Here is a 13994-nt window from a genome sequence, read left to right as displayed (position 1 = left end):
GGTAAAGGATTGTAAATTCGAGTGCCTGTGAATTTCTTTCTTTCTTTCTTTCTTTTTTTAGATTTAATTTACTTAGAAAGAGAGCACGAGTGGGGGAATGGACAGAGGAAGAGGGACAAGCAGACTCCCTACTGAGCAGAGAGCCCAATGTAGGGCTCAATCCCAGGACCCTGAGATCATGATCTGAGCCGAAAGTCAGAGGCTTAACACACTGAGCCCCCCAGGTGCCCTTGCTTGTGAATTTCTTAATGACACTCCTAGAAGGGAGGAGACAATGCCTTCACAGTCTGAAGGAAGAGGTCTCTAACGTAGAGTTCTATGCTTAGGCAAACTACAAATCAAGTGTGAGGGTGAAACCAAGACATTTTCAGGCTTGCAGTATCATTAAAAAAATGATCTCCCAGACACGGCTTTTCAGCTCCACCCGAACAGGTGAGTGAATCAAGAAAAAAGAATAGATGGCTGAGGAGGGCCAGCACAGGGGGATAGGAATCCTTTGGGAGATGGAGAGGGAAAACCCAGACAGAAAGACCATCTACCCAGACTGGAACTGACTTAGGAGGGGTGTCCCAGGGACAGACTCCCGTCCCTAGCCACCCTCCCTGGCTGGACTAGGTGGCCACAGAAAGGAAGCCTCCCGGTGGATTAGAACAGCAGGATCTAGTGCGTGCCTAAGAAGGAATGATGCGCCCTAACACCGGGTTACAGGAAAGTCTTTTGGCAGAGGGCAGAAGCTTTCTAATCCTTACAAGACAGTAGAGGACAAATCTTCCTGAATTAGGGGAGTTCTCCAGAAAGGCCTGCGTGCTTGAAAATGTACTAAATGTCTCCTGGGGCGGGTGGGGAGGGTAGGGGGACATGCGAGAAAGCTCTTCACTTACCCTTTATCTTGAACTTTGTATTTTATGTGTGTTACCTGTGTGTATAAACACCCGTGACCACACACAGAACAGTGTCGTCGCCAAGAGCCTGTCTCGCAGCCCCACTTTGGACGTGTTGAGCCCTCCCCGGCCCACCCTGACACGGCAGCCACGCTCGGACTTCCATCCAGAGGCTCCATGAGGTCCCAAGGTGAAGGCGCGCCCCTCGCTTTTCTAAGGCAGGAGAGAGGCACCTCCTCCACCTTCTGGTCGCCTTTCTCACGTCTCCTTTGTAAGGAGACACGAGCCACCTGGACGGCGGGCCCCATCCTCCCTCCGTGGGGACACGCGCCCAGCAGCTGGGCTGCACGCACCCACGGAGCCACGCTCGCCCTCACCCTGCCCTGCAGCCTGCAAGTGGGCCGCACCTCTAGGGGAAGCCCCAAATCCAGCCCAGAGGGTCAACTGGTGCGGCTGCCGCCCGGGCCTCGCCTCACCCCGCGCTCCTCGCTCCTCGCTCCACCTACCCGCCTGCCCCTCGGTGCCTCGGCACCCCAGGCCCACTCCCGCAGCAGGGTGCCTCCACCCGCCCCGCCCCTCCCTATCGCTCCGCCTCCAACCCCGCCCCATCCACCTCGAGCCCCGTCCCGCCCCTCCCCTATCGCTCCGCCTCCAGCCCCGCCCCGCCCCTATCGCTCCGCCTCCAGCCCCGCCTCCCTCCCATCCACCTCCAGTCCCGTCCCGCCCCGTGCCCCCATCCCGACGCCGGCCGCCCCGTGCTCCCACCCCGTCCCACCCCTCTCCTATTGCTCCGCCTCCAGCCCCGCCCCGCCCCTATCGCTCCGCCTCCACTCCCATCCACCTCCAGTCCCGCCCCGCCCCGCGCCCTACCTCCCGGCCCTGCCCGGGACCCCTCGGCGCTGTCCGCACTTCGGAGCGGCGGGGGCGCACGGGGACTGCCCCGGCCGGCGCAATGGAGTCGAGTGGAGGCCGCGCGGAGGGCTTGGGCCGCGGCCCGCGGGTGCTGGTGGTGGGCAGCGGCATCGCGGGGCTGGGCGCCGCTCAGAGGCTCTGCCGCCACCCGGCCTTCCCGCAGCTGCGGGTCCTGGAGGCCACTGCCCGCGCCGGCGGCCGCATCCGCTCGGAGCGCGGCTTCGGTAACGGCCTCTCCCGGAACCCCTTCCCCGAGCCCATTTCCGGAACCCAACGGGTGTTGCCCGGGCTCTGCCGCTCCTGGTCCGGCCTGCACCTGGGTTAACCGACCCGGAAGCCTTACCTGGCCCCCAGAGTGAATCTCCGCCCCATCCCACTTGATCAGGCCCAGTTCAGGGGTCCCCGAAACTCAGCTGCCCCGTTGGCAGAGCCGGCCCTTGCCGGGGAGGGTAATCTATGTCTCTGCAGTCGCTCTGGTTGGGTCCCACAAGGAGCTCCCCCTCCAGTCTCCGGGTCACTCCCAGGCGCCCCTTCTGCCCCCATGCCGGCTCTCCAAGTGTCCTTCGAAGGCGGGTGCAGATCAGCACCCCCCCTTCAAATGTTCCCCTTAAACTAGGTCTGACCAGGCCCTAGGACTGTAGTCTTCAGGGACCATGTGTCCCTGGGGCTGTTTTTAGAGCATATTTGGGAAGGGCAGGGCTGGTGTGGTCCAGGAGAAGGGCTCAGCGTGGGCCTTTGTGGGGAGAGAATCTCAAAGTGTCATCTGCTGCCCCTCCCAGGTGGCGTGGTAGAGCTAGGTGCTCACTGGATCCACGGGCCCTCACAGGGCAACCCGGTCTTTCAGCTGGCTGCCAAGTACCAGCTGCTAGGGGAGAAGGACTTGTCAGAGGAGAACCAGCTGGTCGAAACTGGGGGTCATGTGGGCCTGCCATCTGTGTCCTACGCCAGCTCTGGGGTAAGTGTGAGCCATGAGTTGGTGGTGGAGATGGCTAGTCTGTTCTATAGTCTCATAGACCAGACTCGGGAATTCCTGCACATGGCCGACGCCCCAGTGCCCAGCGTTGGGGAGTACCTGAAGAAGGAGATCAGTCAGCGCGCGGCTGGCTGGACAGAGGATGAGGAGACCAGGAAGCTCAAGCTGGCCATCCTCAACAGCTTCTTCAATGTGGAGTGCTGTGTGAGCGGTACCCATAGCATGGACCTGGTGGCCCTCGCACCCTTTGGGGAGTACACTGTGCTGCCGGGTCTGGATTGCACCTTTCCTGGGTATGTGCATGCCCCACCCACCCAGCCAGCCCTCTGTGTGCCCTGGGCCCCCTGGGGCCCCACACCCAGATCCCCTCCATGCACCCTGGGACCCCCTCCATTTAACCCAGTTCCCCTACCTGTGCTCCTGGAGTCCCTCCCTGCACCCTGGTCCCTCTCCACATACCTGGGGCCTCTCTCCATGCACCCTGGTCCCTCCTCTGTGCACCCGGGTTCCCTCTGAACCCTGGCCCCCTTTATGCACCCTGGTTCCCCTCCATGCACCCTGGTACCCTTTCCATTTACCTCAGATTGGGCTTTGGGAAGCAGGGGAAGGGTGAGAGGGTCAGGAGGCCATTTGTCTTCATTGTTTTAGAGAGATTGCTCATTTGTTTCTCTAGTTTTGCTCACTGGGGAAAATAATTATTTTCAAGAAAAGGTGGTTTTAAAAGAAGGCCAGTGCATCTCATAACACTTTCTTCCTCCCATGTTTACGAGGCCTCTTACGTGCTAAGTGCTGTGTGAGGCTCCAGCCCCTGGGATGGACAGACAGCTCGCCCCTGGGGCAGGTGGCTGTCCCCCCACTGAGCACTCAAGAGGCCCTCGCAGGACTGCCCCGCTGGGCTCTCCAGTGTCAACCCAAGTCTCCTGGCAGGGGAGGGCATTTGTGATCAGAAGTAGGGTTCCAGGCAGGTGGGGAGGAGGCCTTGTCCTCCCACGATTACCTCCATTTGCTCATGCTCACCTAATCCCCGTTAGCCTGGGCAGTGGTAGTGGTGTTCCTGAGGTAGACTGCAAACCCCCCGGGAGAGCCCCTGCCCTCCCTGCAGGGCCACCTCCCCAGGCAGCTCCCTCTGAAAACACCAACACCTCTGTCTCTCCTAGTGGCTACCAGGGGCTCACAAACTGCATAATGGCCTCCTTGCCAGAGGACGTGATCGTTTTTAACAAGCCTGTGAAGACCATTCACTGGAACGGGTCCTTCCGGGAAGCCTTGTCTCCTGGGGAGAGGTTTCCAGTGCTGGTGGAGTGTGAGGACGGAACCTGCTTCCCCGCACATCATGTCATCATCACTGTGCCCTTAGGTAAAGCCCATTTTCCCTGTCAGGTTTCCCCTTGGTCACCCACCCCCGGGGCCCCGGCAGTGGGCTCTGGAGTGTTTGTTCAGGTGCTAGCTCACATTTTCAATCTAGTTTCGGACAGGCTCATTCTGTTGTGTTTTGTAGCAATTACATGCTGTGGAATTGAGTTTCACAATAAGAGAAAATGCATGTCTTGGTTCTTCCGAGGTCGTTTATGGAAAGGCTGGGACTGCCTCCAGAAGTTCACCAAGCTGTGCTTTCTTGGAGGCGGAAGTGGGTGTGAAAGCCAGCTCTCAGGTTCAGGCCTGGTGTAATCAAGGAAGGGCTCAAGCATATGGTTCTGTTTAATTGTAGATCTGACACCCAGGACAGAAGCCATTTTGGCAATTTGACAAGAGTTGGAGGCGGCTGTGAGCCAAGCCCTGTCTGTGCATCTCATTTACTCTGCAGGCAGCTGGGATGTGTATGTCCCCAGCCTGTCTGACCGATGCAAACCGAATCACGCCACTTAACTGTGCAAGTTCACAAAGCTAGTGGGGGCCAGAGCTGATGGAAGACGCAGAGCAAGCGTCCAACCCGCCCGGCTCTGGGTTCCTTCAGGACGGACGTGCTGGCTGTGGGTGAGCTTGCTCAGCGCCCAGCTCCTTTGTCCCACACACAGAATCACACTGGACATATTAGTATAGTCTGCTGATGCTCTGTTTGCCGCCCCCTCTTTTTTTTGGTTAATAAAATTTTTGTCAGTACTTCCAAATCAGCACATGTAGATCCATCAGTCATTTTTTTACCCCTGCCGCCGGTGTCTGTGTGTGCTCGCTGGGCCCCTGCTGTCATCAGTGAGTGCATTACTGGGTCTGTTGATACTGTTGCTACTGTTCACAAGGAGCCAGGCCACCTGTCACATTGGTTCTTTATGGCCACATAGTATTTTCTTGTAGGTAGGGGTCATTGCTTAATATTCCTTAGTTGATGGAAATTCAGCTTATTTTCACTTTTTTTTTGTTTTACATAGCATTTTCCATGTGCATTTAAAAACACTTGTGTGAATATATCTGTGGCATAAATCGCAGGAGTGGGAGCGGCTGGGTTGAGGGTCTGGCAAATGGGACTGTGGGTGGAGGCATGGTGACCCTTCTGTGGGTCCTCACAGCCTCTGTGGATCTGTTTCCTCTTGGGCTGTGTGTCCTTTACTTCCTGGCTTGCAAGTTATCTGTGTTGTACGGAGACTGGCTTGTGCTGCAGATAGACCCTCTCATTGTTTGACTCTGGCCCAGAATTAATTTTTTCTGCTGGGCAGATTAGTTTTCATGTAGCTTCTGGATAAAGCCTGTATATTGTGATGCTACTCCAAACTATTCTAGAGCAGCATGGTTTGCAGACGTTGAGAGGCAGACAGGTTGAGAAGTGAGAAACCATCCTACAGAGCAGTTTGGGTGGGGCATGAGAGCTGTCCCTGCCTGACCAGGTGGCCATGGGGCCTTTCCTGTCCCTCTGCTGTGGTGTCGCTCGCTGAGGCTGAGTCCCGAGGGCCAGAGCCAGCCCGATTTCTGGAAGCGCAGTTGAGCTGGGGCTGGTGTGGGTTAGTGGACACAGTCTCTGGAAGCCTCCTTTCTCTGACTCCTCTGATGGACGTCAGGGTGCGTTCCTGTGGCTGTCAGTTCCAGTTAAAGAGATTATGTGGTGTAAGTTGAGTCCACTTGTGAATTTCAGGTTTTCTTAAAGAACATCTGGACACCTTCTTTGAACCACCACTGCCCCCTCAGAAGGCAGAAGCGATCAGGAAAATAGGCTTTGGGACCAGCAATAAAATCTTCCTGGAGTTTGAGGAGCCCTTCTGGGAGCCAGACTGCCGGCACATCCAGGTGGTGTGGGAGGACACGTCGCCCCTGGAGGACATCACCTCTGGCCTACAGCACGTCTGGTTCAAGAAGCTTATTGGCTTTTTGGTCCTGCCTTCCTTTGCGTATGTATGCTTCTTGAGTTTCTCTGAGGAAACTTCAGGGGTGAGCTCTGAGGGGGCTGGTTCTTTGGCCTTAGTTTTGTTGAGAATCCAGCAGCGTGCTGATTCCCTGGGAGGCATTTCTGGAGGATTTCTGGGTGGAATTCCAAGGGCACTCCAGAGCGCTGATGACAGACACTGGGGCCCAAACCACTGCAGGGACAGACAGAAGCCTCTTGTAGGCAGCCTGTTGGTGTGTCTCAGGTCCTTGGATGAGCTGGTGGCCTGGAGGGCACGTTCAATCAGTAAGAAAATATTTACTGAAATTCCCAGGAAGCTGGGGTGTAGAGGTGACGGAAGGAATTTGAAACACAGAAGTGTCTATAACTGGGAGACAATATTTAAACCTGATGCAATAATTGAGCAATATATCCTTCTAAGTCAGGAATCAAAGACCCATTAGTGGCTAAACTGTATGGTCCATCTATAATGCATAAATAATGCAGTGTATATGGACTTGGTGTGAACTCAGAAAATAAGACCATGAATCATTTAGGTAGGGAGGGACTGATTTTTCCAGCAAGATCAAAATATGTGGTTAGCATGTTGTAGTCAATTGGCAGACACAAGTCCAAATTTCCACACAGAGACATGGCAGGATTGGGGACCATATTCTGGGCCTGGAGGACAAAACGCAGGCATGCCTGCAGCTAATTTCATCCCCGACAGCCACAGAAGCTGGGTGCGTGGGCTCCTCCCACCTAGGAGGGGACCCTGCACGTGTCCTTTGGACTGAAGGTAAAGCTGACATATCCAGGGGTTTGGAAATGTGGCCAGGGTTGTGGATGTGTAGGGGAATGGTGGCTGGGTGTGCTCGGCGGCCTGCCCCACACTTGGCTCTGTAGCCTGTGCTCAGGACATTGGTGGAGACAGCAGTCATCGGGATATTCTGTGGGGTAGGATGGTGGCTCTCACACTTTGTGGTCTCTTTAAAAATATTGAGGATTCCAAAGAGCTTTTGTTTAGGTGGGTTGTATCTGCACACTTACCACATTAGAAATTAAAACTGAGAAATTAAAAATATTTATTTTTTAAACTGAGTAAATCTATACCGTGTTAGCATAAATAACATTTTATGAGGTGGGGAGGGGCAGAGGATGAGAGAGAATCTCAAGCAGTCTCCACCCTCAGTGTAGAGCCCGATGTGGGGCTCAGTCTCAAGATTCTGAGATTATGACCTGAACTGAAATTGAGAGTTGGACGCTTAACTGACTGAGCCACCCAGCACCCCATTATACTTTTAAATGAAAATACATTAACATTTTTAAATGAAAAATAACTATATTTCTAAAACAAAATTTAGTGAGGAGAGTGGCAATGCTTTGTCTTTTTTCCTCATCTCTTTACTGTCAGGCTTAATAGCGGACAGCTTGGCTCTCAAGGCTGTCGGTATGCGGTGGTGCCACGTCTCATTCCACTTGAAGTAGATGAAAAGTCTTGACTCAGATACGTAGTTCAGAGAAGGGGTAGTGTTTAAATAATCTTCAGATGATTGTGGGTATTCTTTGATACAGCACCAAAACTTAAGAAGTGGTCGCTCCTTCAAGGTGAGGCACAGTGTGGAATCTGAAAGCTCGTCCGTGGGTGTTTGTGCTCGAGGGCACCAAAATGCACTGTCCGTCCTGCACTTTGAGTGGATCTTGCACCTGCCCCTAGTTTGGGCATTCCAAACATTGATATGTTTCATTGTACAACATCAAACAATTAAGTTTATTAATATCACCACGGATCTCAGGAAAGTCTCTCGGTATTGGGAACATATCAAGCTGTTGGTGGCAGATACAAGTTTTCTAAAATTGTCATTTTTGCTTTAGAGCTTAAATTTTATCATTGGCAGCAAATGCTTGTAGTTGTTTTCCTTGTGATAGACATACTGCTCATTTTCGAGAAAATGTCTGCCAAACACCCAAGTTTGCATACCAGCCACGTTCTTTCAAGTAAAAATCGTGTCCACGAAAGAAGCAGCTGCTTAGTTGGCAGCTCGGACCACTGCCCAGGGCTCTCCGGACGACTGTCCCACATCTGCACGTCCACGTGCAGCACAAGTGCTTTATGCCCGTATCTCATTTTGTCACACAGAATGTTGGAGACGTGTACTCAGGGGTCAAGATTTAATACAGTAAATAACTTCTACTGCTTTCTCCAGGACATTCTCAAGTGAATTTGGCATTTTATTTATTTATTTTTTTTGCGGTGTGTGTGTCGGGGAAGAACACTGCGTGTGCTGGTGCGGTTTGTGTGCTGGTCCCGATTCTGCGAAGGGACAGCCGTTCACACACTGTGGGCCTTGCACACCCGTGTGTATGTTGGCAGAGTAGAAACAGCAAACACTGTCTCAGCCTTAAGAAAAGAGTTGTGACCTCACAGATCCCTGGGGGCTGGTGCCCCGGGGCAGGGTTGTGGGTCACACTCGCAGTCCAGGTGCTGTAGTGTTGTGTGCACGGTTGACCCGGCTGCAAGTCGTCTCAGGGTGCATCTCCCACACAGGTCTGTCCACGTCCTCTGCGGGTTCATCGCTGGACTGGAGTCTGAGTTTATGGAGACGCTGTCCGACGAGGAAGTGCTCCTGTCTCTGACCCAAGTGCTTCGCAGGGTCACAGGTACCGAGTGTGTGTGGCCGGGCACCACGGGGGCTCCTTGTTGGCGAACTCTGGACAGGAACCCAGCTTGGCGCTATAACCCTCCAGGGACAGTACTTCCTGATATTAGTGGGGTCACTCAGAGTTCTCATCTCTGAGGAACCGAAATGGCTTTGCAAACACTTTCCACTTCTTTTTTCTGTTTCTGGGTGTCCTGAATTAAGCAAAGCGGTGAGACAGGGAGAGCCTCTGATGAATACACTCAGGGTGAGGTTTTCTTTCCGGGAGGTTTTCTTCATTTTAAATGGCAGGGTCTTAAACGGAAGCTGGATTGGGGCTAGGGGGGCCACGGTACCACACTGACGCACATCTCTGGGTGCAGGAAACGCCAGGCTCCCTGCGCCCAGGAGCATGCTGCGCTCCTGCTGGTACAGTGCCCCATATACCAGGGGCTCCTACAGCTACGTGGCTGTGGGCAGCACTGGGGACGACATCGACCTGCTGGCGCAGCCCCTGCCCGAGGAGGGCGCAAAGGCGCAGGTGAGGCGGGCATGGGTGCGGCTGGGAGCCCTGCGGCTGGGTCCCTGTGCTTTTTGAAACTAGGAATCGTGAAACATGTATTATTTTATCAGAATTTTACATGCACTTAGGCTAAAAAGCATCAGAAAATTCTACAGTTCTGGTAGCAAAATAACAAAGTAACAAAATAACAAAATACAGCAGGCTGCTGGAGGGCACCCAACATCCCCTTCCCAGACCCCTTCCCAGACCATCAGGGCTGAGTCTCAGCTCCAGATTTACCACATCTCTAAATAACATGCTTATGCTGCCACTTTTTACAAAACACTCAGTCGTGGAAAACTTTGGATGTGTGCACAAGCAGGCCGGACCTTTGGGCCCCCACCTGCAGCTTCAGCGCTGTGCCGTGGTGGCCGCGGCCCGTCCCCCCACCTCTCCACTGTGTGATATGACATCGTTTCACTGCAGACACCCCGGAATGGGTCTCTAAAGATAAAGGATGCCCTCTAAAGATGTGTAACTATAGCAAAGTTATCCCAGTTAAAAATTAATGATAATTCCTCCATATTATCCAAAACTCAGCGTTCAGTTTCCCCAGTGCCCTATAATCTCTTTATGGTTTGCTTGTTCCATAATGTTGCTCCTTGAATTTTCAGTTTTAGGCGTCCCCGATTGACTCTCCCTATGGCAGATAAGGTTTTAGCTCTCTTGCACTCTGTCCACCCAGCACTTCGCTCTGCCCTGGCCTCCCCATGTGTGATGTGGTACTTTTGTTAAGACCACTATTCAGTATGTCCATCATCTGGTTTGCTCCAGGCCCTGTCCACATGTGGCCTGTAAGGACACTGTGGTTCCTTCCCTGCCTGTTTGTAGATGTGAGTGTGTGTCTATGAGTCTGTGGGTGGGTGTGTGGAGTGGAGTGTGTGCAAGTGAGTGTGACTGAGTGCATGAGTGAGGGAGTGTGTGCAAGTGAGTGTGACTGAGTGCATGAGTGAGGGAGTGTGCAGAGCTCCGTTTTCCATGCACTTCTTTGCCTAGACTCTGCTGACTCTTTCCATCATCTCTTGCTTCCTTCCCACACCCCAGTGTCAGCTTCAGCTCCTGATGCACAGCACCAGCCTGTCTGGCGCCCCTTGCCCCACCTGCCCCATGCACTTACTTTTTGGAGCATTTATTCCAGTAGCTTCCTGACGAGGGGGTGCAGGGGAGGTAAATTTTATAGAAAGTTAAGTTTGCATGTGTGGAATTGTCCTTTTTCTACCTTAGACTTCAGGTGTTCCAGTCCTGTCACTACGTAACAAACCATCCGAAAACCCACTGGTGGAAACAACCACTTTATTATGCTCACAGGTTCTGTAGGTGGGCGCAAGGGACCATCTGTTTCTGCCCATGGTGTCTGGGGTCTCAGTGGGGAAGACTTGGCCTATGCCACAGTCACTCAGGGCTGGGGTGGGGGTCATCTGAGGCTGCTCGTCCTGCACGCCTGCCCTGGGCTGGGACACTGGCGGGAGTGCCTGCCTGTGGCCTCTGTGTGGCTCAGGCTTCCTCACAGCACGGCTGCTGCTGCCCACGTGGCGGCCCAGCTAGGATGTCAGAAAGTGCCGCTCTGCCATACTCCAGTCCACAGTGGGCACAAGCCTGCCCAGATTCAAGGGCAGGATGCAGATCCTACCTCTCTATGGGAGGTGTCTCCAAGAACTGGTAGCCCTGCAAGAGCTACACGTGGGGTGTAAATCCTAGTTTGGAGGCACGTCCCTCAGCGTTCTGAAGACATTCTTCAGTGCTGCTCCTGGGAAGTCCAAAGCCATTCAGCTTCCTTCCTTTCTTACCTCCTAGGGAGCTTGGGACTGTCTCAGCTCTCTGTTCTTTCTCCTCCTCCTCCTCCTTCTTTTGTGGGGTTTTGTTGTTTGGATGGGGGACTGGTCCTCATATTTTTTTTATCTTCTTCCCTCCTAATTTCCATCTCTTTGGGTTTTCACTTTGTGTTTTGGGTGAAGTTCTTAACATTGCATCCCAAACTGTCTGTCGAGTTTTCCATTTTGCATTCGCTTTTGATTGCAGGAGTGCTTGCTGTCTGCGTACCTGCTCAGGCTTCCTGGCCGTCTCAGGGCTCAGTGGGATTAGTGAACAATAAAACCACACATCAGCTCTGTAGCCACAGTGAGAGGCGTGTGGCTGCCGCCTGATTCCTGGCACCTAACCCTGGCTTTTCTTTGCAGTTCCAGATACTGTTTGCAGGGGAAGCCACACATCGGACATTTTACTCCACCACGCACGGGGCTCTGCTGTCTGGCTGGAGGGAGGCCGACCGGCTCATCGCTCTGCAGGACCCCCAGGCACAGCTGCCGGGGCCCTGGCTCTGAGCCCTGCTCCTCCTTTTCTGAGCCCAGCACTGCCCCTCCAGTGCTGGGTGACATCATCCTTTCCTCTGACAGTGTCTGGCCTGGCTTGAGATTTGGGGATGTTAATGACAGCCTGCCTTTTTTGGTGATTGGGGGCAGCTCTGATTTTTCATGTCACTGAGTCTGGCCAGGGCCCAGCTTGAACTGAGTGTGAGGTCTTCTTGGAGAAATGAGACACGGGACGACACCACTGCTGCCGAGGGCATGCACATAAAGTTGTTAAAGCCTCCATGCCTCCTCATTCTTGTACCTCAGGCCTGCGGCACCTGTCACTTCTGTCTTCGCCAGGCCCCAGGCCTGGGCCATTGCGGGGCCAGGTGCCCCCTCCCCTCAGTTCCCTGGACTTTGGATGCTGTGGTTGCCCCTTGTCACTGGCACCTTCAGGCATTCCCGAGCTCTCATTGCTGGTCTCAGGACCGCACCAACAGATACTTTAGCCGATACCCACTGTACGTTGGGCTGGGGGAGGGCCAGAGAGTGCGGACACATGAGTACACAGGGGCACCCCATCCTGACCTGGGGCCAGAGGTTTTCTAAAGGAAGGGAATAAAAAATGAGGCCTCAAGAGTGCAGAGGGGTGGGGTAGTTGGGGTGTCAGGGTGAGTGGGGAGCATGGTGCCGTGGGCAGTGTTGGGGTGAGTGTGTTGGGTTGCTCTGGGTGCTCTGCTCAGCTGACCCCATCTTGCCTTGCTGCATCCTCAAAGCGTCCCAGAGAATGGGTCAAAGGGCTGCTCTTTCACAGTTGAGGAAGGGACAAAATGCCTAGAGTTCAGGGTCAGTAACTGCTCAGTCTCAAGGCTGCCACTGCAAAGCTTGGGCTTCTGTCCCAGCTTCTTCCCAACTCAGGACACCCAGAAACAGAAAAAAGGCACAGGCCCTGACCGGAGGCTGGTGCTGCTGGTGGGTGGCACTTCGGAAGAAGGTGCAGGAGCTGCAGAGGCTGGGACTCTGTGCCGCAGGCTGTGGGGCTCCTGGCCCTGCACTCACCTTGAAGCCAGTGGCTCCTGCCTCTCCTGTACCTCAGGCTGCAGTCTGTGACCTGCCCTGGAGGGGTGGGGAGGACCCTGGCTGCAGGGGTGAGCATATGTGTGTTTGGTGGAAGGGTCTTGGGGCCAGGCCTGTCTGGGCTCTTCTCCAATCCCAAGTGGTGCCTGACATGCCGTTGGCCCCAGCACACCCTGCACGGGCCCTTCTCTTCCTTCCCCTCCTGGGTCAGATGGCCCCTCCAACGGGTCTTCCCTGCCCCTGCCCCAGAGTTCTGTATGTGTGTCCACTGCTCCGTGTCACTCCAGTGGTTTTGTGTGGGACACCTGCCAGTCAGCTGTGAGAAACTCAGAATTCAACAGGGTTTTGTTTTAGAGATTGCCACTTCTCTCAGTGATCTGTGTTGTTGACGTACAAGGTTTCTTTAAGCCGCGTGCTTAGGGAGACATTTCTTGTATCCCCAGTGACAAAGGTGAGCAGGACACGTGCTGCCATCTTGGTGGGAGGGCTGCTCATCTAGGAGGAGCCGGGGGCTGGGTCCTCATCTGGTGTCCGACTCACATCCCACCTGGGAGCGCTTACCTCCTAGGGTCCCTGGAATGTTTTGTGCTGACTACTGGGAGGGTTGAGACCATCACAGTAGTGACATTTTTGTGTTTGGAATTTTAGCATCTTGTTTCAAAACTTCCGTTAGAGGAATACTCTCGTACTCAACATGCACTGAGTAGTTGTTTGGACTCAGAGTTAAAGCTACATTTACACAGAGTACGGGGACAGTGGGAATTCCAGCTGAGTGTATTAATAGGGTTAGTGTAGCAGAACGGCAGTCAATGTCTCCAAAGGCTTTGTTTAAAACCTGGAGTATTTGAAAAAGAAAAGGGGGATATTACATATATAGGCTACATTTAAAGTATTTGAAAATTTTAACTAATTTGTAAAAAGGGGTCAAACATTGGCAGGGGACTGCTGAGTTATGTTACACTTATACTCAGAATACACTTAAGAAAGAACTAGAAATTTTTAAATTTCTATTAATTTCTTTAAAAAAAGAAATACCGCACAAACTCAGGACCCACGCGAAGTCCCGGGAGCGCACAGGTCCCCGGTCGGCTCGTAGCCCCGCCCCGCCCCGCCCCGCCCCGCCCCCGCCCCGCCCCGCCCCGCCCCGCCCCGGCCCGGCCCGGCCCCCGGCCCCCGCCCCGCCCCGCCCCGCCCCGCCCCGGCCCGGCCCGGCCCCCCCCACCCGGCTCCGGCTCCGCCCCGCCCCGCCCCGCCCCGGCCCGGCCCCGCCCCGGCCCGGCCCGGCCCCGGCCCGGCCCCGCCCCCAGGCTCAGCGCTTCGCCGAAGGCAGCGTAGTGCGCATGCGCGAGCCGCCCGGCGGACTTCTCAAG

General features: G+C 54.4%; 1 protein-coding gene across 2 annotated transcripts; it reads left to right on the top strand.

Moving 5' to 3' along the window:
- Positions 1-1756: 1756 nt before the first annotated feature.
- Positions 1757-11829, top strand: PAOX (polyamine oxidase). Of its 2 annotated transcripts, XM_028119978.2 has the most exons (7): positions 1757-2017; positions 2573-3059; positions 3924-4123; positions 5831-6083; positions 8607-8719; positions 9081-9238; positions 11437-11664. In XM_028119978.2, exons 1-7 carry the CDS (start codon positions 1834-1836, stop codon positions 11578-11580), a joined length of 1539 nt encoding a protein of 512 aa, XP_027975779.1. In that variant the 5' UTR covers positions 1757-1833; the 3' UTR covers positions 11581-11664. The 2 variants fall into 2 exon arrangements, with proteins under 2 accessions (XP_027975779.1, XP_027975780.1); XM_028119979.2 differs by lacking the exon at positions 9081-9238 and having other exon boundaries at positions 11437-11829.
- Positions 11830-13994: the final 2165 nt, after the last annotated feature.

The sequence above is a fragment of the Eumetopias jubatus genome, unplaced genomic scaffold (genome assembly GCF_037043125.1).
Source record: "Eumetopias jubatus isolate StellerSeaLion01/CBP00866 unplaced genomic scaffold, mEumJub1_p1.0 scaffold_17, whole genome shotgun sequence".
NCBI lineage: Eukaryota > Metazoa > Chordata > Mammalia > Carnivora > Otariidae > Eumetopias > Eumetopias jubatus.
Note: the sequence above shows the minus strand (reverse complement) of the source record. Positions and strands in the feature narration are given on the sequence as shown.